This window comes from Struthio camelus, chromosome 1 (assembly GCF_040807025.1).
Source record: "Struthio camelus isolate bStrCam1 chromosome 1, bStrCam1.hap1, whole genome shotgun sequence".
Classification (NCBI taxonomy): Eukaryota; Metazoa; Chordata; class Aves; order Struthioniformes; family Struthionidae; genus Struthio; species Struthio camelus.
Genome location: NC_090942.1, coordinates 197,227,190 through 197,252,093, shown reverse-complemented (window position 1 = coordinate 197,252,093; position 24,904 = coordinate 197,227,190). Strand labels below are relative to the sequence as shown.

General features: G+C 35.3%; 1 protein-coding gene across 13 annotated transcripts in view; it reads left to right on the top strand.

The window, feature by feature from the left end:
* NBEA (neurobeachin) overlaps window positions 1-24,904 on the top strand; it is a 530,623-nt gene that overhangs the window by 322,188 nt on the left and 183,531 nt on the right. For all 13 annotated transcript variants that reach the window (XM_068930067.1, XM_068930069.1, XM_068930074.1 and 10 more), the window contains one exon: window positions 16,015-16,139. In XM_068930067.1, coding sequence (XP_068786168.1) covers window positions 16,015-16,139 — 125 coding nt within the window. The remainder of the gene's footprint in view (window positions 1-16,014; window positions 16,140-24,904) is intronic.

The window sequence follows — 24,904 nt, the reverse complement described above, 5'->3', positions numbered from 1 at the left end:
TTAGTGATGGCAGAATAGACTCTAAGGGAAGAAATAACTGAGTTTGAGTTTGTGAGTATGAACTGGTGACTGATAAAACTCTAGAAAATCAGTGTCTGATAGACAGTTTTGAGCTCTGAATTTCTTTGCACGATGATGGCCTAGTACAGTGGGAAGAAGTGCCAGTCATAGCTTTACAGCCATAGCTATATAGCTGTATACTTAGCCTGAACATGTTGCTGATACACTGCATGTGTTAAGTCCATTTCTTTTCAGTGATTTTTAATGTGTATCTTTTGTCTCACAGTAGTAATTCTGAAGGCCACAATGATATCTACAGGTGTCAGCAAAGGGAGTGTTTGTTGCACAAGCGTTGGCGGTCCTGCTGCTGACCAAGGGCTGGTCAGACAGCATCACCAGCACTGTTTCCATCAAGTGGCCTGTAAAGAAAGTTCAGGACATGTGATCCAAGTATTGAGCGGGAATAAGTTCTGAATCACACTGCTTTCTCGCTCCTCATCAACTCAGCACAGTCATAGTCATACTGCAGTTGTTGGGTGAGAGTGGTTTTCCGTTATCAGTCCGTTGAGCTATACGGCCTAATATTGCTAAGCTAATATTGATGGTGTTAGGAATTAATTCTCAACACTGTATTGTAATTGTGATGTAGGTAAGAGCAAGAGTATTTTCATAACACTATATGTACAAAGCACGTTACAGTGTCTCCATAAAGCTAAATAATGAAAATACTGCATCTTTTTTATAAGAATTAAGATAAACTGAGGCAGAACTTTTTTTTTTCCCTTGGAACAAGAATGCTTGTTTTTCAAAAACTCATAGGATAGCTTTGACAGATTCTATATTAAAATAAAAAGAGCAGCTGGCTTCTTGGTCCAGCTTTACTAATGCATGGGAGGAGATTGCCATTAAAACCATGATAGATCTGCTATATATTGTGCCTTGGTTTGTATGTGCAGTTTGAAGCTACATCACTAATTACAGAGAATATAGAACATTTACGGAAAGACAAGGATGCTTCAAGTTGGGTATGATTAAATGCGTAATATCGGTGTCATTAAAGCAACTTAATTTAGATGGTTTGGAAAAAAAAGACTGAAGGTCAAGATCTTAGTCTGTAAACATCTGTAGAGAAAAAATACATATGAAAGAACTGAATTCTGTTGGTAGGACAAGGAGCTGTAATCTTACACTTCTTCAGTTAAACATTAGGAAAAAAATTACACAACTGTTGAGCAATGAAGAGTGCAGGCCTGACATACATATTGACCCAACTAATACCACATTAGTTTGGTTTAAATAAAGCTTGAGGTACGAGACAAAAGCTGATCTAGTACTCATAGCTGTGTTACAGATACTTATGTCATGAAGAGTCCTATGAAGTATCAGAATAGAATCAAAATTCATTTTCTAGAGTTTGAAAATGTTTCAGAGTCTCTTAGCAGCTTATCACACTTTAGTGTCAATTCAATTCACTTCTTACTGGATACATTGGAAGATTTTTATTAGTTTGGTATTTCTATTTGGTTATTTGCTTTTTTTTAAAAAAACAAATGTTTTAGAAACACACAAAAAGCTAACAAATTAACCTGAGCTTGGTTATTATTTTTATGTAAGAAATAGCAGTTTCTATATATCTTAGTCTAGCAGTGTTCAGTCTGCAGTGCAGAAAAGCACATTGATAATCTAGCCCTAGTTTAAAACAATTTCTGAATATTTGATAGAGTTAAATGCTTTAAAGGCCTGAATCATGTTTACTTAAATATGTAGCTAGTGTTATTGACTTTAATGGGATTACTCATGGGCTTATACTTAAACAAACTCGTACTGCTTTTTAAGATTGAGCCTAAATGCCAATATTTCTTTAAACATATATATGTGTGTGTGTGTGTGTGTGTGTGTGTGTGTGTATGTATGTATGTATATAGAGAGAGAACGTTTACTACACAACAAATTCAGACTGTCTAAAAAAAGGGTTTTTTTAGCATCTTATTATGAATAGTAGTGTTCTGCTTTTATTTATTCAACTATTAGGCTCTCTCAATTGTTTAAATAACATAGACTTTAAGAAGCGTCAGCTTGTGTTTTCAATACTTGAATTTATATAATTTTATATTCATTATTTCAGTTCAAAATAACTCCTTTTCCAGTGAGGCAATTACCGTTTGAATCAGGGGATTTTCAGTGCTGACCCTCTGATTCTCCACTGCTATTTTATAGCAGTAAATATGTAGCCCTGTTCTTTAAAAGAGGAACTTTGAAACTGTTTAATGTACACATTAAATGCAGAGGGGGTGATTTCTGGGAGTTTTGTCTATTGCATATTTCAAGATTCCCTCTAGCAGGTCATTCAGGTGATAAAAAGAGACATCTGTGTAGCTTTAGTAGTAATGTGAGATTGGGACAGGTCTATCGACCACTTTCTGCAATTCTGTCCTTTAACTGGATACATATAGCCTGTAATTCTCATTTTCTGCCTCTTAGATTTAGCTTAGTGGTGTGCATTCTCTGACGTGATTCTCCCCTTGATAATTCAATACAAGTAATTCAATACATAATAATAATAATATTTGAATTGATAATTCAATACATAGATGCAAGATTCTCCTGTGAACCCCACCCAGGCTTTTGCTTTCTCTACTAGTGGCCCTTTGCCGCTTGAGACAAGAGCAGTCGGCACCCAACTTTTCCTGAGGTGCACCTAGTTCTCTCCGTTACCTGTGAAATGAGCTTCAGGTGATTATTTAAGTGCCCGCAGTGTTGACGTCCTCGGTTAGGTAAAAGGAACTCAACTCACCTTTCATTTGATATAATTTGACAACTTAAATCTTCCAGTAAATTACTACTGTTCATACTACTAGTATGAACTTCTCAGTAACTGAAGTGTGCTTCCTAGATTGCAAGGAATGAGAAAAAAGTCCACCAGTCCATAGCCAATTTGGTCCCTACAGGAAAAACAGTTTCCAAAATTAGGTGATAATCAACTTCATAGCATCTTCAAACATAATTTCTGTTCAACTACAGGGCAGAAATCTGGAGCAGCTAAATGAAGCAAGAGGTTGCAAAACACTAAAATTAATTAAAGAAGGGAGAGAGCAGATAGTGTTTTCCTCCAAGCTAGGCGTTAAAAATTGGAGAAGCTCTGAAGCAGTCATGACCTGCTCATGACTCTTAAGCCACATGTGACTTTTCAGCACTTTAAGAAAAGCTCTTTCCCAGGCCTACAAGGGACTTTGGCAGGAAGAGTTCTGGATGGTCCAGATTCACACCTCTGAGAAAGTAAGCAAAAAATAGCAAAGTCGCCAAGTTGCCTTGAGACCCAGCTACAGACCGAGACCATCTCCATTTTGTCCCACTTTCTCCCACTTTTGGACTCCTAGAATTTTACTTCTTCCCAACTTGTAGCTTGTAGTTCACTTTCACATGAAGGTTTTGATTTGTGCTTTCTTGAATCAGGAATTTTGGTTATCTGTGCTCTGGACAGAGTAGTACTTCCTTCTGTTGCCAGATGTATCATTTCTTCTCCCATCAAAGCCTGCCATCAAAGCCTGCCACAGCACTGAAAAAGTCAGGTTTCCTTTCTGGTGCAGTAAATGGGTGCAAAGTGCTGTTTTCCTTTCTGATATTCCATTCAAATTTTGGCAACAGTATTAATAAATTATGTGGTGAACATGTAAAAGATGAAATTAGCTTAATCAGAAAAGTTCCTGATTGTAATTCCTCATGGGGATTCTATACAGAAAAGCTTATGATTTTGTATAAATTTATTCTACTGCTGCTACTGATATTTCTTTAACTAGAAGTATCCTTTTGCACAAGAACATGTACATTCTATGAAAACATACATTGTAAATATATGTTATATATTATATTTGCAAGGCATCTCCCTTTAGGAAATCATACTATACAATATTAAGTATAGAAAAAATATGAACTGTGAAAGTACATGGAAAATGTAAAAGAATACAGGTGGTCATATGTCACTGATTTATACTAGAGCTAAGGAAAAATTCAACTATATATAATGGTCATCACACAATTACTTGACAGGTTAGGTAGCTAAAAGGAGGAAAAAAGTTCAAAATTATATCTAGGGTAACGTTTTGTAAAATACTTTGTATGCAAAAATTCTTTGGTGTTTATTTCTTAAAACCCACAAAAATAGAAAGATTTTTCAAGACAAAAAAACAAGGACTTTTTAATCTGGTGTTGCCTTTTTTTTGGTTTTTATGTCATGTCTGCTCCTTCTCCCGTAAGTTCTGCCGAGCTAAAAATAAATCATTCGGTCATGCTGGTATATTTTGGGATGTTTTATAAAAGACTGTTTCTATTCTTCTAAAGAGCCTATTGACTGTCAGAAATAGTGAAGTATAAATAGAACAGTTTGATTTGCTTGCCAGACTTGTTTCTTAACTCTTACAAAAATTCCCAAGAACAAAAAAAAGTCAAGGTTAAAATTGCTTTGCCACTTGTTTGATACTGTAGTAAACGTGGTCTCTATTAAAGCATTCCATAGCACTTGTGGCTCTGCTGTTGGCAAATGTTTATTTCAACAGTACAGGTTGCATTTATGGATCAGAGTAGGTGTTTGTACACCAGTCGAGAACCATCCGCTGACTGGGCCAACATGTCTTCATTTCAGTTCTTAAGAACAGTGTTAGGTAGAAAGCTAGGTCTATGTACTTTATCGTGACATTGTAGTGAGGGGAAAAAGAAAATTGTCCTGAAAAAAATGACAGAAAGTATAATACTTCAGACTTTTATAAATTTTGAATTCAAAGACTTCCAGTTACCAACCTTGAAACAGCATTTTGTGAAAACAATCATTCTGTTAAAGTAGCATATTATTAGACTTGCATTTTAATAAACAGCTCTGCATGATGAAAATTAAAATAATTACTTAGGTAAAACTTGATTATTTATTCATTAGATTTTCAGTACTGTTGCTGTTAGTTGATAGGCATCAAGGAAGCTAATTATTTCTTCACCTTGCTGGATTTATAAGTTAGCTGTCTTTAAGCAGCTGCAGCTTAAATAATGTATAAAGGTTTGAAACAGTAATTCGTTATGGGTTTTTCAGAAATAGTGTCAAAAAAAAAAAGCTGTGCGACTTAGTTCTAGAATAACACTTCTTAAATATTTAGATAAAGCATTTTTTCCTTCTTCTGAAGTTTCCTTCTTCTTCCTTCTTCTGATTAAAGCTTCTGAGTGACAAAATTTCTATCCCTGAATGCCATTGACTTTGACTCATGAGCAGGGATAACGTCCACTGGGGTGCCTGATGAGATTACCAGTCCTAGCTGTCACTGCAGTTTATGTTAAAAGTGCAGCTCTAGATTTTAAGACCGATCATTGCTGGTTTGCCTTGAAACCAGACTGTGAATTGTTGATTCAGTAGCTGCTTCACTAGTTATTTCAGAAGGAGTTCAGACACCTGTGCACCTGGAGCGGAGTGGGTAGCTGGGCAGCATCCTCACCTGCAATCACATATAAGTTATTCCTACTTGTAAGTCAGAGTCTTTAGTGTTTAACCTTTAGATAAGGCAGCGAAGCACCTATGCTTTCAAGAGCTTGAAAGACTTACTTTGGATGACCACTTTGAAAGCTTGGGACTGTTTTTTCAGTTGATCAAGTACAGCGACTTGAACTGAAACAACTTTTAGCTAGTGCTTAACCCTTATAGAATTGGAGGAAAGTCAAATGAGTCTGCAGATTTTTTTGAGAAACTAAGAGCCTGCTCTTCGTATGTAACATAATAGATAAAAGAATCTCTTGAAATACAGAGATAATGCAAAAAAAATTGTTATTCTTGCAAGAGGTTCCTGCTCCAATAGAACACTTGAAGTATCTCGGAATTCTGTGATGTGTTGGTGCAGACAGTATAGGAGTGACATTTACAAAAAACTGAGAAGGGACCCAGAGATGGCCTCCAGATGAGATTATGAATGATGCATTATCTCGATTTCCTAATGCAATAATATCGTTACCATTCAGAATTCAAAGGGAAAAATTGATTTTTTATTTTCCCCAAAAGGTAGAAAAAAAAACTACCTAAGGAATCTAATGGTGTTAGCTTAACTCAAGACCAAAATACCCTATTCCTTATAGAAAGAGAGAACATAGTACTTATGCAGAAGGAAAACGAGGGTACCTCCATGGGTTTTGAATAAATCATTCTCGGTCTTCCCTTTTCAGTGCTATAACTGATCCAAGCAATGCAGTTCTACAAGAGAAGGGAGTCAGAGAAGGAAGTACAATGCTACAGACAAGACATAACTACAAAACAGTTTCCCTTCCCTTCCTTCCCTTACTTTCCATTGGTTGTAACAACACCAGTATCTTTGCAACCAACTGTTCACCTTCCTCAGACAGAATAAAGTCACTGTGTTTCTAACTAAAAATATGCTTTGATATTTTTGGCTGACAAGCTGAATAGAAATATTGAGCTATCTTAATAGCCAAATCATGGCTAAAAAATTGTTGCTGAAAGAATATTTAATGTATTTGAAGCTCAAGATTTTGATTACATTGAATATTTGATTTGAAAGACTGTAATTCTGTAAATTCACATATAGAATGCAGTATCATGTGTACAGTGTATTATCGTAAGGACCTCATCTATTAAAAAGTTAGCCCTTTTTCAAAAAATAGCATCTTTATGGCAAAATTATTATTTGCTGTAGAAAATTTTCCATTTACCTTATTAAATCAGCTTTTAATTTTGTTAAAATTAAGATAAACAGTTTTTTTCTGAGATGTTTCTTCACTTTCTTAAGAGATTATAGCTATGAAATGGCAAAACATTTTCAAGATAATCTTGCCAAAAGGTTGTCCTATTTCTTGAGGACTCCTGTGTGTTCTGTTCAGAGGGCAGCCACATTTATTCCTATTTTAATTTGACACAGTTTGTTTAAGAAGCAAAATAATTTTGCTACCAGCAGGTGGTATACTTGTACAAACAGAACAGTTGAATAGAAATTTTTGTCACATTCCTTTAAATGTATATTTTATGTTAATTTTTTTAATAATTTAAAAAATTATGCTTATGTTTAGTTTGTCTGTATAGACATTTGAGTTGTTATATTTGTCATTTCTATTGCTAATTTTTGAGAAGTATGTGACTTTTTTGTTATGCTTTTTCCATATAGCTTTATGCATGGTTAGTCTTATATCTGTAAAACCACTGCTTCTTGGTATAAATTTACTACTAGTTAATAATATAGCAGGCATTCCAGAATTAAAATCTCAGTCTTGAGATCTAAGTTCTATACAAATTCTAGACAGTGGAGGATAATTATCAGGCTGTCTTTGTGTATGTTCATGAACAGTTTGTTCTTTCAGTCTTTCAAACTGTATGCAATCAACTATACAATACCTTTACAAGTTATCTGCATTTTACATAAATCTTCCTGGTGAACAGAAGCAAGCTATCAGACTATACAAGATCATCCTGGGATTAACTTCTCTAGAAATGTGTGTTTCGGGCACCAGCATAGCTAAAAGAACGTCTTTGTTACCACCACTTCTCCTTTACTGGCATTATTTTCCTTTCCAATCTATCTAACTGAAGATTTACCTCTGGAGAGAGAGGCTTGCCCTTTCTGTATTTCAGCTTTGAACTTGAATGTTCTTAAGTTTTCCACCCAATTTAAGTTCTACAAGTTTCAGGAGCTGGAGGTTTTTTTAAGAATGTGTCTCAAATGCACCTTTTCCACTGTCCTAAAAAGACAGTCACACAAATCGTTTCCCTATTTTCTGAAAGAGATGCTAAAACAACTCCTAGAAAATTCTTCTCTAGCAGTTTGGTGGAATCTTTGTTTAATCTTCTGGTAGTTTTTTCTGTCGTTTTTTTTGTAGCCAGTTCTCTGTTTCAGCAGCTTTGTCCTTCGTTACTAATGCAAGAACTTCAGTAACCCGATAGGATAAACACTGTGATGGCAATTTTCCTCTTGCTTTGCAAAGGTGACTCGTCTGCTCCTCTTCTGATGGTTATTGGTAGTTTTTACCAGTAACTTGGTTTTGGTTAATCTATGCTATCTGTCACCTGTATTGCAAAGTCCCATATGAAAACTGTGCCATTTAAACTAAGTTGTATAGTTATGTCTAATAATTCTCTCACACTATTAAAAAAGTTTATACTAGAAGTAGGAATTATAGTTGATGTAAATGGAGTATGTGGAAAGCTACTGCGTCAAATAGTACAGAAAAATAGGTCATTTAGCATGTGATGCAAAACCCTTTAAAGTCAATACCAGTCTTTCCAAGTACACCACAGGAACTTATTCAAGATTTCCAAGATATATGACATCACAGGAAGTTCTGATAAACATGAAGGGACGAAAGATCAATCTGAACCACCATGAGGTATGCTAACTATTGTATTTGGAGTCTCATTGGAATGTGTATGTGTGCATATGTATATATACTCACACACACATATACGTGTGTGTGTGTGAGTGTATATGTATATATGTATACATAAGAAATTTATTTCAGTGTTGAAACGTGACTGGGTAGTCCTAGCATCACTGACTTGGAAGATATCCTATAAATTAAGGTATTAGTGATTGTAATCTGAACATCAGAATAAGAATGCAAACAGACAGATTCTAGAACCTCAGCTACTGCGGGTGGAAGACAAGTTAGATACTGTCTCTAAGTAAGGGAAGCAAAATCTAACTGCAAGTAGTGGTACCCCAAAACAAACAGTTAACAAGAAAATATGGAAAGATTGGAAACATAAGGTCTCCAAGAGAACTGGTAACTGTTAGCTTACTGGGAGAAAATGGAGCAATAAGTATTTTGGCATGGATTCTGCAAAATTCCTTTGGACCAATTTACTGTAGTACTTGTTGGGAATCACCCACTGTTTATACACTTTCTTTTGGTAGTAAGTGTGATCGATGTCAAGGGGAGAGATATCAAAGAAGTGACTATCAATAAATTAACTTAATAATTTAATAAAGTTAGAGTTCATTAGAGCCAGTAGCCTACATATAACTTCTGAAGAAAGTTAAGCATGAGATAACAAAAGTGATAATAAAAAGTGGAAAGTCTCACTAAAATCTCATGCCATGCTATGGAAATAGATGGTACCTGTGTGTTCAGAACTTCAAACCAGTCCAAGCTTTTTCAGTACATTAAATAGTAGTCTAAATCGTAACTATAAAGCTACTAGATGCCTATAATACAACAGGGGAGGAAATCCACTATTTGTGTGAGAGAAAAATATGACTTTCTAGTTTAGGGGTACTCTCAAAATATGTCAACAAAATAATAGATGAAAGAAATCTTCAGATGGTTATAAAATATTTGGATTTTCAGAAGACTTTTCTGTATCTGTACAGAAGACTCTTGTATCACAAGAACGATTTAGACATCTATGTAATTATGTGAAACAGTTTAGTCACAGATTAGAAACTTGTGATGACAGAGAAGAAAAATCATGTGGAGCAATAACAATAGTTAGAAATAGTTTCTGGTTTTGCGTTTAATGCAAGAATTAAGCCTTGTTATTTTGAAACAGTAAACATAAGATATCTTGAAATTTACAGCATATATTTTCTGGATAAATACTGGGTTTTCAAGAGTATTTGTTAGGTGATCTATAATATATTTTAAAATTTATCATTCTGAGACTTGTGAATTTGGGCTACTTTTGCGTAAAGCAATGAACTCCAGAAATCTGTGAATTTTAGGGTTTATCTGTGGGGTCGGGGATTAGTTTGCAAACAAAAAAGAAAACAATAGTTCATTCTAACAGAACTGAAAATATTGCAGCGCAGATTGCTATCAAATTACACAGTAGTTTGCACCATAAATTCCCCTATGGAGAGTGGAGGACGGTAAAAATTTTTGAAACGGATAGGAAGGAAAAAGTTTTTAAGTTGTTTACCCTTGTGAAGGATGAAAACAATTCATAAATCTGCTAAAAACTTTCACTGAGATCAGTATTTGTGTGTTGCAGCTTAACAGTTGTCTTTTTAGGGGAAGAAGAATTTCTTAAGCTTCCCTTCACTTGCTTCTGAGATGATGTGTTTTCCATTTGTTCAACCATAATAGCACACAAGAAAGTAAAATCCAGCTGACTAATATCAGTGGAAGTTTTTCCATTGGCTTCAGGAACGTCCAGGGTTTTGTCTATGATATCTTGTATACTGAAAGCAGAGCTCTCATTTTCAGGGGCTGTACCTTCTGTACTAGAATTTCTTCAATATGTTTATTGAAATTCAATTTCAATTTGAAATTCAAAATTTGAGCGGACTGTAGTAGAAGATTTCTCAGATGGGCAAAAATCTAGGAGTTTGGTCTGTTCACTCAGAGTTAACTTTCTAAAAATACACTGCTTTTGAGATTCCAGTAACCACTGGTATTATCACCAAAATCCTTCTCCAGCCTTTTTTACTCCATTTCTTAAAGCCTTTGTATCTGAAGATGATATTTGTTTTATTATTCACATGAACTTCTTTCTGTTCCCATCCACTTTTACAATTATTTCTCTTCCCGTAGTTTCCATAGTTACTTATTGTCTTCTTACCTCTCTGTTCCTTATAAACTTACAAACTCCTGTTTTCCTAACTCAGTGTTACTTTTTCTTCACCAGTCAATAATAGCATCTCAAGCCTTTCGTCCATGCTTTTCAATTTCTTTGTCTCCCGATATGTTTTCTTTATGATTTTCCATTTCACAGAATCGTAGAAATATTGTTAAAAGAAACATTTTAATCTGTCTGTCTGTCTCACTCCCACTCCCGTAAGAACAGCCCAGTAAAAATCATCTATCAGTTAGACCCTATTATTTTTCTTTTTGAATCCATCACTGCCTAACTCTAGGGTGCTCTATCAAGTCCTTTTCCATTCTTATTTTTTACAGCTCTGACTTTGTCTACGTTTCTGCTGAAATTTCACCAATCATTCCTGTCACATCTCTCTTTTTGTTTTAATTTTTCACATTTTGGCAGCACAACACAAAAGATAACAAAAAAGCCTTTCATCTCTCATGACATTTTTGAATATGGCAGTCCTGGCATGCCTTCTAGCCTTACTGCTGGGATGCGATTCATCCAGCTGGACTGCCATGCTCTCCACACTACCTCCTCCAGGTGTCAGTTCCCAGGACACTACTTGCAAAACAAGTTAGCAGGGAACTCCTTTGTTTCCTCTCTCCTTGCTACCCCTGCTAGTTTGATGCAATGGTAGCAAACAGAAGGTAAAGTGCAGAAAAATGCTGACCTTCAGCAGTCATTGGCCGTTCAGCAGTCTGCCAACAGTGGCATCCCGTGTTTGCCCACTGCCACAATTTCATCTGCATCATCCTCCCCAGGTATTTATTACCAGTGCCCTCTCTACCAGCCTTGTATGTGTTTCTTCACGCCTTATGTCCCTGCTTTTATGTCACCTCACCAATTTTTGAATATAACTTCATCATCATCTGATATCCTAAGCCTTCTAAGCCTACTTCCAGCAATCCATGTAGCAGCCACATGGCTTTCCTAGAAGACATCTGGCCGGCTTCTTTCGCAAAGTCATAGTATGAAACTTCTCACACAAAAATATAGTCTCTTAACATTCTATTCATAATAAACTTTGAAAAGATTGAATCTGAGTATTTAGCATCCCTCTATTTAGATGGTAAGATCTTTTTCTGGAATTGTTTTTTTCCCTTTTACCCTTAAACTCCACCAAATATGCTCCTGCTGCTTAACAATAATAATTCTTGTGCATGTGTAATTAAGAGAAATAAAACATGTTACTCTTAGAAGAATGCCTAAAGATGCTTTTAACTCCTGTTTATAATATCTCCACCATCTTTCTCAATTTGCATTTCATTAGATGTGTCGGTTTCATGGACATCTTTATTGCTTGTCTTGATATGTCAAGTTTTTAGTGTTCTTAGTATTATTTATTTAGTATTATTTTTGTTTTCAGTATTTCTAGTTTCATTTCCGGTATTTTGCAGCGTGGTGTTTGGAAATCATTATGGACCTTTGTAATTTTTGTAACTAAAAATGTCTGTTATAGAGTGATGATACCAGGTGTTTTAATTAAAGCTTCTGATACATATTTCTGCCCCATGCAACAAAGCTCGATTTTCTTATAGTTTTTACAACATGGGATGTGATTTTTGAATGTCTGTCTCACAAGATTGATATAAACAGCGGTCGTTGTTTCTGTTTCAAGCAGTAGCCAGAAGAACCTTCAATCTAATACAGTTACTATTATTATCTGTTTCTGTATCATTTCTGAACAGTATTTGCTATTTCATTGTTACATAAGCCTTTACTGTTAGACAGACCTTCTAGCAGATGGGTTTAAATTTTTACTTGTATTGTAATTGTAATAAGTATTGCTTAAAAGTGGTAACTTTTATTTTTTATATGTCAAGGTTGGGGTTTTGTTACTTTTTCTTTTACCATTACAAAATTTCTGTTCTTCACTTTACCACTGGGAAATGTTTTATACATGTTTCCAATATACTTTTTTTTTTATTTCTCAAAACATAGTCATAATACTGGACTGTGAAAAGAAGAACTCTTTTTCTTTTTTTTAAATATGTTACAGGAAAAATAGGAATAGTTCTTGAAATTATAGATCAGGAATTCCTAGTCTTTTCTATGCAGTTACACAGTATTGCAAAGACTGTGGATTCTCTGACATCCTTCCAGTTCTGTGACCCAACACTTTTTCCAAACAACTTCTTTTCCCCTTCCCCCATGCCTGCAGGCTTGTTCCTCTTCATTAACATGCTCAAACTTAATGTCTTCCATCTGGCAGCCCATCCTTTGGCAGTCTAAGGATCTTTTATGGACATATATATTTGCCTCTAGTTGCTGTAGCTATAGGTGACGTACAGCAAATTGCAAATTGTAGCATCCAGTATGAAGGTGAAGGCACCGCAGCAACAGTTAATAGGGAATGGATTTCACACCTATGGAGCTACTGTCACGCATGTGCCATCCTGACTGGCAGTAGGGTGAACAAAGTCTTGCCATCCAGGATAGTTAATAGTCAAAAGTAAAAGAAAAAAAAAAAAATTCCCATCCTCTGCTTCAGAGCTGTTCTCTGAGGATTTAACTGAAAATGTTTTCAAGAGTTATCTTTAACAAGCCTGAGCTATGAAGACATTCTGCAGAGGCAGGGAGGACTTTGCTGTGCAGGCTATCTTCATACTCCTCTAAATTGTTTTGGTGTCAGAACACTACACAATTTCTCCTCTAAAAGAGCAATATATGGGGCTACCTTAAACACATTATTAAAGTTCTGTCCAAATTATAGTCTTTGTCCCCCACAATATGGAAGGGATGTGTGGTATGGTAGCAGAGGTACTACACAGAATTGTGGGCAGCTGTGACTTTTAGAGCAACCTGCTCTTGGGAGACTTCAAAACTGTTTGCTGTAAGTTGTATCAAAGACCACACTGGCTGTCTGGGTTAGCATAAAACCACTTTGCCTTTCCGTACCGTGCAGACCTTTAACAAGATAAAATGCTTTTTAAAGTAGGAAGATGTATACAGTGAGCCACTAAATGGGGGCAAGTGATAATAGTGGCAGTGGAAGAGTTTGTAATCCTTCAGTACGTGTATAGGACTTTTTCCGTTATAATGTGTATATAGAATGTGGCACCTCTGAAATTTTGGATTAAGTTCACAAGAAGCACACTACTTCAAATAAAATGTTTAATTGTTAGTAACTTTGTAAAACAACTGTTCCATACCAGCCCTCACTTATTCTTGAATTATGCTGAAGGTTTATATTAGATTATGTTACAGTTTGTAAGGAAAATACCTTCAGAGTTCAGCTCATCAAGCAGATTTCTTTGGGTCACCTGTTTTAGAGTGCATTTTAAATAACTATTCAGTTAAAGGGGTACAAGTATATTGCCTTTTTGAAGTATGTAGGAGTAGCTCATGAATGAATACTTTGAACTTTTGGTTCTTCAGAAAATTTTCATTACGGTATGCATATCTATGGAGTTTTTCTCTAGAACAAGCTGGATTAAAAGTGTCAAAACGTCATTGGTATAAGATGTGGAGGAATGAGAAATTACATATAGTCTAGTTGGCTATGAAAATAAGAATTATTAAAAATATATTATTCATAAAAGTAAATTGAAAAGTAAATTGCTGAAATGTTGTACTCATCACAGAAATAAGTTACTAAAGTGACTTGATTTAGTCACTTCTAGGAAAAAACAAGTTGTAGCAGGAAGGGATGTGGATGATTTGTGGATATTCTCTCTTCTAAGGTTGTCTTGTGCCTAGTGCAGTCTTAGAAAGTGTAGTTCTGCTTGAGTTGCTGCCACTGTTTAGAGCTACCTAGAGTCTACCTAGAGTCCTTAAAAATCTTAAAAGTCTGAAGAATATCCCCAGGATTAGAATAGAAGTATTTCTAAAGTATTATAATCTTCCCAGCCTAACAGTCTCCTGCGGAAACAAATAGTTTCACAGTATACATGTGTTTAACAGAGTTTTCATTATTATCTTTACTCCTGTTTCATCATGACTTACTCTTTTAGATGGAACCAAAAAGGGATTGTTGCTTGCCTTTCAAAAAAAATCCCTATGGTAAAAAAAAAACCTTTACAATTTTCTTCCCAGTCATCATTTTAAAACATGATCTTGAACTGCACAAGGAGCCTTTAAGGTCTCTCTTTTAAACTAGAAAGCAGTTATTTGCCCATTTTTCCATTCATATCAAATAAGAGTCAAGGAAATTTAGCAGTTGCAGTAAAACTACTCGGTGCTCAGTGTAGGAGAAGAAATGACGGGCTGATACTTTAGGCTAACATGACATCTGTGAGCAAATACTGTATGCTAATACAAGTACAAAATGGGCTATTTTACCTAGCAAGAGATAATTGGTACTCAGGATAGCAAGATATTTCTGTCTCACAACATGCAGGCTGGGCCGTTAATGCTGCATCTTCCTCCTGTGGGAGCTCAGAATCACTGCCTCACCTGCATGCAAGACACTATGAATTGCTCTTGGTGAGAAAGCAGCTCCCACTGCAGTCCTGAAGATGCCTTCTTACTCCTAGTAGATAAATAAAGCAGTGCCTCTTCTGCAAACTAGAGTAGGACCTTTAAGCAGACTCAAGGAGTTCATAGTGAAAATGTCATTCAGAATTCAAACATTTGACTAAAAACTGATGGTGTGCAACTTTTGAAAATTTGTAAGTGGCTGGAAGGTATGCTACTCCATCTACCCCCCTTCTTGTGCTATGCCCTCCAGAGCTGCTCCAGGTGAAATTGAATTGAATACCAAATGATTGCATATGTGTGTTTTGAGTTGAATATAAACAATGGCTTATATCATTCTGTTGAACTTTAATATTGCTTTTGAACATAAAAAGGCAACGTAACATGAAGATGGCCATGGTTGCTAATGGCTTGTACTAGCTGGAAGCTATAAAATCATCCTAGTACTCTGTTAGTGCTGGAATAATAATTTACCAAGACAATTACCACATGGTGGAATTTTTTTGCTGCTCTAATTCAGTGTTATTAATAATGAATAAAATTGCAATTTTCTCAGGTTGCTAGGGGCAGTGGGGAATTATTTCAATGAATATTTCAGCACATTAGTTTAATCATAGTTCCACAAAATTCAAGTGGGCAATATTTTATACTTCTAAGTTCAGTCTGCTAAGGGACCATAGTCATTAAATTGCAAACTATTTGCGCTGAGGTCCATTCTATGATTTACAAGCCTTGTTAAAAACACTGTAAAAGAAAGCAAGCTGTGCCATTAATACTTGTAATTTGATGCTGCATTTGTTAATGGGCTCAGTGTGATTAATGTTTTTAGCAGCAGGCAGAACATTTTGAGACAGGCAGCGCTGAGCTTTATAATGTATAAATGCATGTAAAGAAATATTAGAATATTGCATGTTTTAGTAATATGTTTTTACAAGATTGTATTCCTGAAAGTGAAAAGTAGCAGTGAAATTATACTATAATATATGTAAATACAATTCAAGCTGTGGTAGGTGCTGATGTGTATGTTCTTTATTTCGTAGCCAACTGCATGACTTCTGGCGCTTGGATTACTGGGAAGATGATTTGCGCCGGCGGAGGCGATTTGTTCGCAATGCTTTTGGGTCTACTCATTCTGATGCCCTCCTAAAAGCTGCTGTGGAATATGGTCAGTACTAACTCCTGCTTTAAAATATATATAGTGATGTTTTCTTCATGTCCATGGATGTCTGAGAATCATATCACTTATTTCCTAAGGACAATTATAAGAATTTCTAGAACATATTGTTATAATGGGAATTCTTTCAATCCTTATACTTTAATGAACCAGAAGACTTGAGCTTGTACGCTGCTAAATTTTCTAATCCCCAAGGGATTCACATTATACCTCTCTAACATTCCCAGACACTAATTTTAAGCCACTGGTAAAAGTAACCAAATTTGTCTCCCCTGAGTGACAGAATGAAACTGTTAGGCCATCAAACTAATATTTCATAATAGTTCAATATAAAACCTTTCATGAATGAGGAATTAACTATTTTTTTTAATATCAGATATTCTACCTTGATATGCATAATCTCACCCCAAAGATATTTTTTCGCAAATTGTAAAATATATAAGTACTTGTTTGAAAAAATATATCTTAAGCATCCTTAAAAGCTCTGTTTGTGAATCAGATAGTGTGCTGGCCACACAGGAACTTCATTCTAGGAATGTCAGGATTAGAAGATATTTGATTTTCTTGGAGGGATGGCTGGGGTAGAAAAGAGGAGCGAGGAACATGCTTACAAATTTCCTTATATCGTCTGAAAGTTTCATGGGTTTTAGTGACCTCTGGACAGCAGACCGAACCTGGGTACTTGAAGAGTCTAAAGCAAATTTATTTCTCAGGTCTGGGCCACGGTAGTTCTTTAACGTATGAAAGACAAGCATTATTTTAAATATTAAGATATTCTTCTGTCTTTTTTTTTTTAATCTGTAGTAGTGGAAAAAACATACTCCTGATGTTCATTAGTATTTATGCAGGAGTAAAATTCTGAGTCCTTATCATATTTAGAAACCACATATGAAAAAAAAATGAGGAAAAGGAAGTAAATTTACACAAAGCAAGCTAAACCTTTTAGCTGATATGTAGCCAAAGACTAATGGTGCTGAAAGTTCTGAATAAGACAAGTGCAAAGTGAAACCTGTATGACTTACACATGTCACTAACTTTGCAGATTGTTGAAGACAATAGCTGGGATTCAAGCAAGATTAAATATATAAATGAATATCTGCATGTGCAGTTATACCAGATAATGTAATTTAATATTTATTAACACGTGAAGGCTATCATGTGCAGAACTTCAGGTCATAAACTGTTCACCAGTTAGGGGTAAGGAAGAAATTTTCCCCAGTGGTATATAGTGTTGTACATTTGATGAGATGGTGGAAGGTTATTTTTTCCACATTATTCCAAAACATTAAATACCTATCTTGTCAGAGACAGATGCAAAACTGTGCTAATTGCTGTATTCCTTCTGTAAGGCAAACATTTATCACAGCAGTAGGCTTTCTGTATTATACCAGCCTAAGAATTCTTAAGAATATTCTTATTGCTTAATATTTTTAATTTTGGATTTTAAGTTAGCATTAAAACAGGAAGAAATCTGATTTATAAACTATCACCAAGTTTTAAGAGTCGATACTATCTATTTTTAAAATAAAGGGAACTTTCTATTTGCTTTGGTGGACTTTGTTTCATGCCTTTGTAGTAGGAATATTGTGTATTGTCTTTGCGATAAGATTGTGCTTAGTGAATGTTGGACAAGGTTTTGGCTTTTCATGAGAATTATTATACACATTGCACTTAAACAGGTTCAGCTTGTTGCAAAAATTGCATCTGTTAATGTAATGTTTTGTGTTCTTCTGTCTAGTATTTTTGTACACGTGACTGCTGCGTTGTACTAGAGCTAGCCTGCAAGGCAAGGCTACAGGCAAAAGAAAATGAAGAGCTAAAGTAGTTAAGAGTTTCATATTTTTTCCATATAATTTCATACCACTCACCCATTAGTGCATGAGGTATACAGGAAAATTCAAGCTTAGACGTTTTTAGAGGTGGTGCGTATCAGCCCCATAGATTGAATTAAAAACTACCACGGTGAAAGTTGTCTTGTTTGCAACGTTAAAATAAGTAATTCTGAGTATAACTTTTCCATATATGTATTAAAATTAACGTATGGAATTTTAAAACAGCATGCATTAAAGTTTTAATTCGTGGATCCTATCTAGATGTACTTACTCTTCAGAGGCTTAAGCCTTTGAATTTTAATACTGAAACTTTTAGTTGACCTTTCTCTGTAAGAAAACATCCTTAACGGTGATGTTATTTTTATGCCTCTTGGTGTTACTAATGAGTTGAATAATTTATGAGGTTGTCATGTGAAAAGGATTTGGTGCAGTTTGATGTACTTTTAGCCTCTGGTGTTGGAATGTGATTAATAAAGAGCTGGAAGCAGATTTTTTTTCCATAGGGCTTAACTTTCGTTGTATTTTTTTATTAGCTTTGTTTTGATAATTTTGTTTGGAACAGTTTGATAGTAAAATGCCGCTAGCTTCCAAAACTAAGCATGATATCACAATACAGAAAGAATTTGAAGCATTTTTTTGAATCATACTCCATAGTTTTCTAGTAACAGATTTTTTCCTGGACTCAGATATTTTGTTTGTGAGGAATAAGCTGTTCGTTACAGCAAAATTTGTTGGGCTTTTGTTACATTAATAGCAATCTTTCATCTTGACTGGTACCTCTAGCACAAGAAAAGCTATTTTGAGCATCAGTAAAATAGTGGAAGCATCTTATAAGTTTTTGTTATCTACATTGACTGTCAGTTATCATTTAGGATTTTGTGCATAAATATTGCAGTGGAGGAACGTTTAGTCAAAGCCTAAGTCAGCAAGCTCCTCAGTGTCTACGATCAAAGGCATCAACTTAAATAGGTCTGATCAGGCATTGCAGAAGAGGGCAGGCAGTTTCAGCTGAGCAAAAATCACAGAGCAAAGATGACAAAATTAATCAGTCATTTCTTTGGCAGTAAATAATACGATATGCTGAGGATTGCAGATGAGAGAATTTCCAGGTTCCTTGGAGATGTGCCTGCTTAACACCTGATTTATCTAAGCTTGTACAGCCATCAAGATATGACCTTGATAAATAAGAAAATGCTCTACATCTACTCTAGAATTAAATCAGAGTTGATGCTGAATGTATGGATACTGTAATTATATAATACTTTCCATCATCAAGGAATAGAAAACTCTTGGAAATGAAAACTATGCAGGTCTAAACATATGCTTTAGAGAAGTAATAACAAAATGTTAAATTCTACCTTTAAGAAGATAAAAAGGAAAAAAGTATTAAGTTACTTTTGGGTGATAAATGTCTTTTTCCTGTAGGAAACGTTATCTATTGTTTTTAAATACTGATTGACATACTTGGAAGTAGTATGATTACTCTCTCAGAAGATTTCTGCTACAGGGTGCATTGGTAAAGCTTCTATTTCACTATAGGCTGTTAGTCAACCATTGTATGCATGTTCAGATGTCTGTTTTTGATGAAGTATGTATATATAAAAATGAGTGAAGTACCCGGTAAGTAAAAATATTTCAAAACTCTGTGAAAAATTCTAATATATTCCTATGGCTGTGTACTTAGCTGTCCTTAGAGACTGTAGGATTATCAGAGTTATACCTACTGGAGATGGACTGGAGTATTTTTCCTTTTGGATGAGTCTCTCACATTTCTAACTTTTTGATACTAGGCATTAGATTTGTTTATAAACTATCAAAACAAATTTCACATCTGGATGTAAAATTCAAGCATAATTATTTCAACATTCTATCTGCTGTGCAATTTTGTTTTAGTCAAATTCTTATTTGAATAGAAAAGTAGATTCATTTCTTCCTTTTGTGAAGCTAAAGGGATATATTGCAGGATCAAAATGCAAACTATAAAGTGAGATTTTAATCTATCTGGAAATTTTTAGTAGAGTTTTCATTTTGTAATGTGAATAGATTTTTAACTATTCTTATTTTAAGTTTAGATGTGGTTTGAATGTAATTGATTACATGGTAGCTTAAAGAGAAAAGAGGAAAATAGAGATTGTGCAAGAGGTTATAGACACTACTTCTTTTCCCCAGATTTTAATATGAACAAATACATAACTAAAATTCAGTAGAATATAATGTTGTCATGAAATATGCAGATATCGCCCAATACACAATGGTTCTATACATGTGGTGAAAGAACTGTCTCCCGGTTAATCGCCTTAACAGTTTACAGTCAGTGAAGATTAGTACAGATGAGCCACTGTTGTACCTCCCTGGACAGTGAAACAGAATACTGCTCCACAAAGGTCATCTTAAGAGCAAAATAGGGAATTTATTAAGCTTTAGTCTGTCAATCTTTAAAATCTTTAACTGTGTTCCACAAACCGTTTTTATGTCAGAGGGGAACAAGAAGGCGGTTCTCATTTGCAGTGGAGAACATGGACATGAATAACTGAGTTCCTGCATTTGAAACATATACAAATGATCTATATTGTAGTATCTGCAGTACAGATGCATGTAATCATGTATCTGTATCTGTATGTAGAAGTGCACAAAACTTCTACTGTTTGTGCTCAAGAATATTTGGCCGGTTAAATTGACTATTGTGACAAATCCTGAATGCTTAGAATGAGAAAAGAATACCCCTCATAAAGTAATATGTAATACACTCATTTTTTGGAACAGCTACAGATATATCTCAAATGTGCAATATGGCAATTGCTTTTGAACTTGCATATTTTAGGTTACTCATTCTGTTATATATTTGGACATCTAAATAGCACCCTGATTTCAAGAGCTGTTCTAGCTGAAGCAGGCTATATGGCTCCTTCTGGGACTTGTCATTAGTGCTGCAAGTGTCAGCAAATGTCTTGTATGCTCATCTTTTGACATACAGGTTGATTTCAGTTATGCAAACAGAATTAAAGAGCATCACTTTCTGGGATTTGACATGTTTGAATCTGAAATCTGCTTTCATGGAAGCAGCAGGAGTTTGATCAGCTTTCAAAGAAGTGCAGAGAGGATTCCTGGCAGGCTACTGAACGCCTTATGTTCCCAGACCATTTAGCTTCGAGCAGGTCCTAATATGAGAGGGTGTCTGGATTCCCTTCTATAAAGCTAGGAGTCTGACATCCTACTCAAAGCAGGGCTTAGTGTCTCTCTTCGGAACAGGGATCCAAGAAGTCCCATGGACTCTAACTCAAGATTAAATTTTGCGAGATCCTTGACATTGAAGAAAAACGTACCAAGGTGAACTTGAAAGAACTGTTGACTCTAAAGCAAACTCTCAGTGGTGAGAAGTCCAGAGCAGCTGACTCCCACAGCTGCCTGACTGCCTTCTCCTGAATCGCTGGTGTCTCTGCCTTCTGCGGTCATTGTTAGAACAAAATTGAGGGAGAAGACCCCCCAGAGAAAGTGGTAAGAAGTTGATTTCATTTGGCACTTGCCAAATGTTACTGTAGAAAGCTAAATCAGTGTTTTATAAATAAACTTATCTTGAAATGTTGAGGTGATAAGGTTTTTTAAAAAAAATCAAAATCTCTTGTGAACTGGAATTTCTGAATCTCACAATCTCTGTTCGGAAGCTTTGCTGTAAAATCAAGTGCCTAATTATATGAAATCTGAATGCCCACCTAGAAGCTATTCTCCCTCTGTTTCAGGACGTTCTACATTTTATGTTCCACACTTCTATATATGACCTTGTCAACACTAATGACATTGCTAATAATATAGAGGTGCCTTTTGTTGGTTAACAGAGTAAATTCAAGACTGCCTGTCAAAGTTACGGGGTAAATTCGTTTACTTTTTCTCAACTTCATGAAGTTCTTTGAATTTATTACCTTCTCCTGATTTTTAGACTGCATTTATTAAAAATGTTTCCCATGTTTCTAGAACAGTCCTTAGAAGTTGCTTTAACAACAGTATTTTTAGAACTTTGTTAAAGAGAACAATATTTTTCAGTGACTAATGCTGAAACTAACACTTTAGTAACTAACACTGAAAGCAAATTGAAGGCGACTGATACTGGATCATCACTTATCAGAGTTTTGCTAGGAGACCCAGTAGATGGATAAAATCCAGTTAGTTAAATTTCTAGGCATATCTACTGTTAGAGCGTTCTCCGTGCTCCTTGCAAAAGGTTAAAAAAACGAATTATTCCTTCAGTTTTGTCTATGAAATATTGTTTTCTGTTACTATATACAACCAGCTTTACAGTCAAGGTCATGGTTGATGTTGTAGATCTTTCTGTATGTTTTTTTTTTTTTTTTTACATTTACTTTTACTTCTAAAGTGAACCAGGTATTCTTTAAATATCCTTTGTTTAGCCTGGAGAAGAGGAGGCTCGGGGGGGGATCTTATCAATGTGCATACACACCTGATTGGAGGAAGTAAAGAAGACAGCCAGACTGTCCTCAGTGATATCTAGTGACAGCACAAGAGGAAATGGTCACAACTTGAAACACGAGAAGTTTTGTCTGAGCATAGGAAAAGCTTTTTTACTATGAGGGTTGTTGAACACTGGACAAGGATGCTATGAAGTCTCCACCCTGGGAGATACTGAAAATCTGATTGGACACGGTCCTGGGCAACCTGCTGTAGGTCACCCTGCTTTGAGTGGGGGGTTTGGACTAGGTGATCTCCAGAGGTCCCTTCCAGCCTCAACAATGCTGTGATTCTGTGATTCTTATTATGGAGCCAGAGCTTGAATGTAGATGGTTCCCAGAACTTAGTTTGAAATATTTAAAAAAAAGAAATTAGTTAAACCTCAATGTTCAGGATTAAACTCCTTATGTAAATTATCATGGGCTCACAAACAAAATACAGAGGAAACATTTGACTGATCCTAGAAATGTAATTTTCAACATCAGCTTACTTTAATCTTCACAGAATTTTGTGAGGCAATACAGATTAACACATAGTCAGGATCATCATAAAGTACTTGTAATATTAATTTGCTCACGAGTAGCATGATATTTATTGTTACTGAAATTGAATTTGTTGTGACTACATCAGCCACAAAAATGTTTTTGATGGCCTTTTCTATTTAGTTAATGCATTATCCTGAAAATTAGTAACACACACAGTATCATAAAATACATTGCTCTGGGGAAACGCAGGTGATGACCCTTATCTCAGATAACTTCCAAAACTAATATTTATTTAAGAAACGTCATAAGTATGAATATAGAAGAGAAAGTAAACAAAAACCTCTACTAAAAAGAACCACATCCTCTCAACCCATTCATGTACACTTAATTTTAGCCTATAAGTAAACATGGCTAGTGTTATGAGCAATTTTAAGAAGTAACATCAACTTCATAGACAGAAAACACACAGACATTACTTGATGTTCAGTGGTGAGCATTTTAAGAACATGTAGTGGTTAAATTAATCCATAACAATGCTTCCAGGTGTCATCAAGTAAGCCCCTTGTGTTCTGTGGTTTAGAGGGGATCATGATGAGACAGACCATTCTGCTTCACTTGAGCACCATTTTCTTTCAGTTGTCTGTTTGACTGCCTTAGTCTCTGTTAGTCTAATTACCAGCCAAGTTCCTCTTGTAACAAGATGACCAGTGTTAGAACTATGATTTAATGTTAACAAAATTATGATGATCAGAATGTTGAAAACAAGGATATTCTTGATTCTCCAACACTTGAACTTGAAGTATTCTTACTACAAATCTTCCTTTAAGTACATGAATTAATTTCCACATCTGATTATGAAATCTTCCAATGTACAGTCAAAAAATTTGCATCCAAATTGTGTGTCTGAAGGTGTCATGAAAATCTGACGTATATTTTTTCAGATTCGCATCAGCAGCCGTATAGTTGTAGTCCAACAGTGCCATCCACTGCTTCTCCAAATAAACTTCCAAATATTTCATCCTAACATGGTTTTAGGGAAAACATGGCATGATAATTGTGTCCTGTTAAGATTTTGCCTGGTAACTGTATGGATGGGTGAAAATAAAATTTGTTTAGAGAAGGCTCAGTCCCAGAAAGAAAGCTTTCATGAAGGATCGTCAGAGGGATCTGCAAAGCAAGATCCTGATTGTGATGATAATTAAATATAAAATACCCAATTTAACACAGTCATCTTCCAGCTTAGCCCCTCAAAAATGCATACATATATTCTCATTAAATACATGTACCATTACACTCTCATTCATTCTTGTTATTCCTTACTGTAATATGATATGAGACACCTTCAAAGTGCAGGCTGTAATGGAATTTGCTTAGAGAGTATGGAATAGTATTGTTTTTCTTAGTGTCTGAGCTTCTGCTGTCTGGTTAGATAAGGGAAACAGAGCTGCAATTGCATCTTAACAGTGCTTTGCAATCTCTAAATATCTGCTCCCTGTGATCTGCCATTTTTAGCATAATAATTTTCACAGCAGCTTTATAGTAAGCTTTGAGTATGGATTCATGAAACAGTCAAAATCAAATCTTGAATATCAGAATCTCTATCTTTACTTTTATTCAAGCTTTTAACAGGTCCAAATAGCACATGAAAACATTTTCCCCAAGACCCTCAGTGTTGGGTTTCAAATGCCTTTCCTCTGACATTTTCAGGTTATTTGGCATGACCTGGATTTTAGTTGCTGTTACAGCTCTGAGCTAATAGATTTTACTGCAGAATTCTCTGTGTTTTTACCAGCAGCTAACATAACTACTTCTGTTTCTCACTTCTTCAGCTGAAAGCCTGTGACTCCAGAAAGTTCTTGAAGTAATCACATTGGCCAGCAAAACCATACATAACAGCCAAAAATCACAACCATTTTCAGTCTTAGATTTCTAGCGTTTTTCTCCCCTCCACCTTTATATTTAAATGTGAAAAAAACCA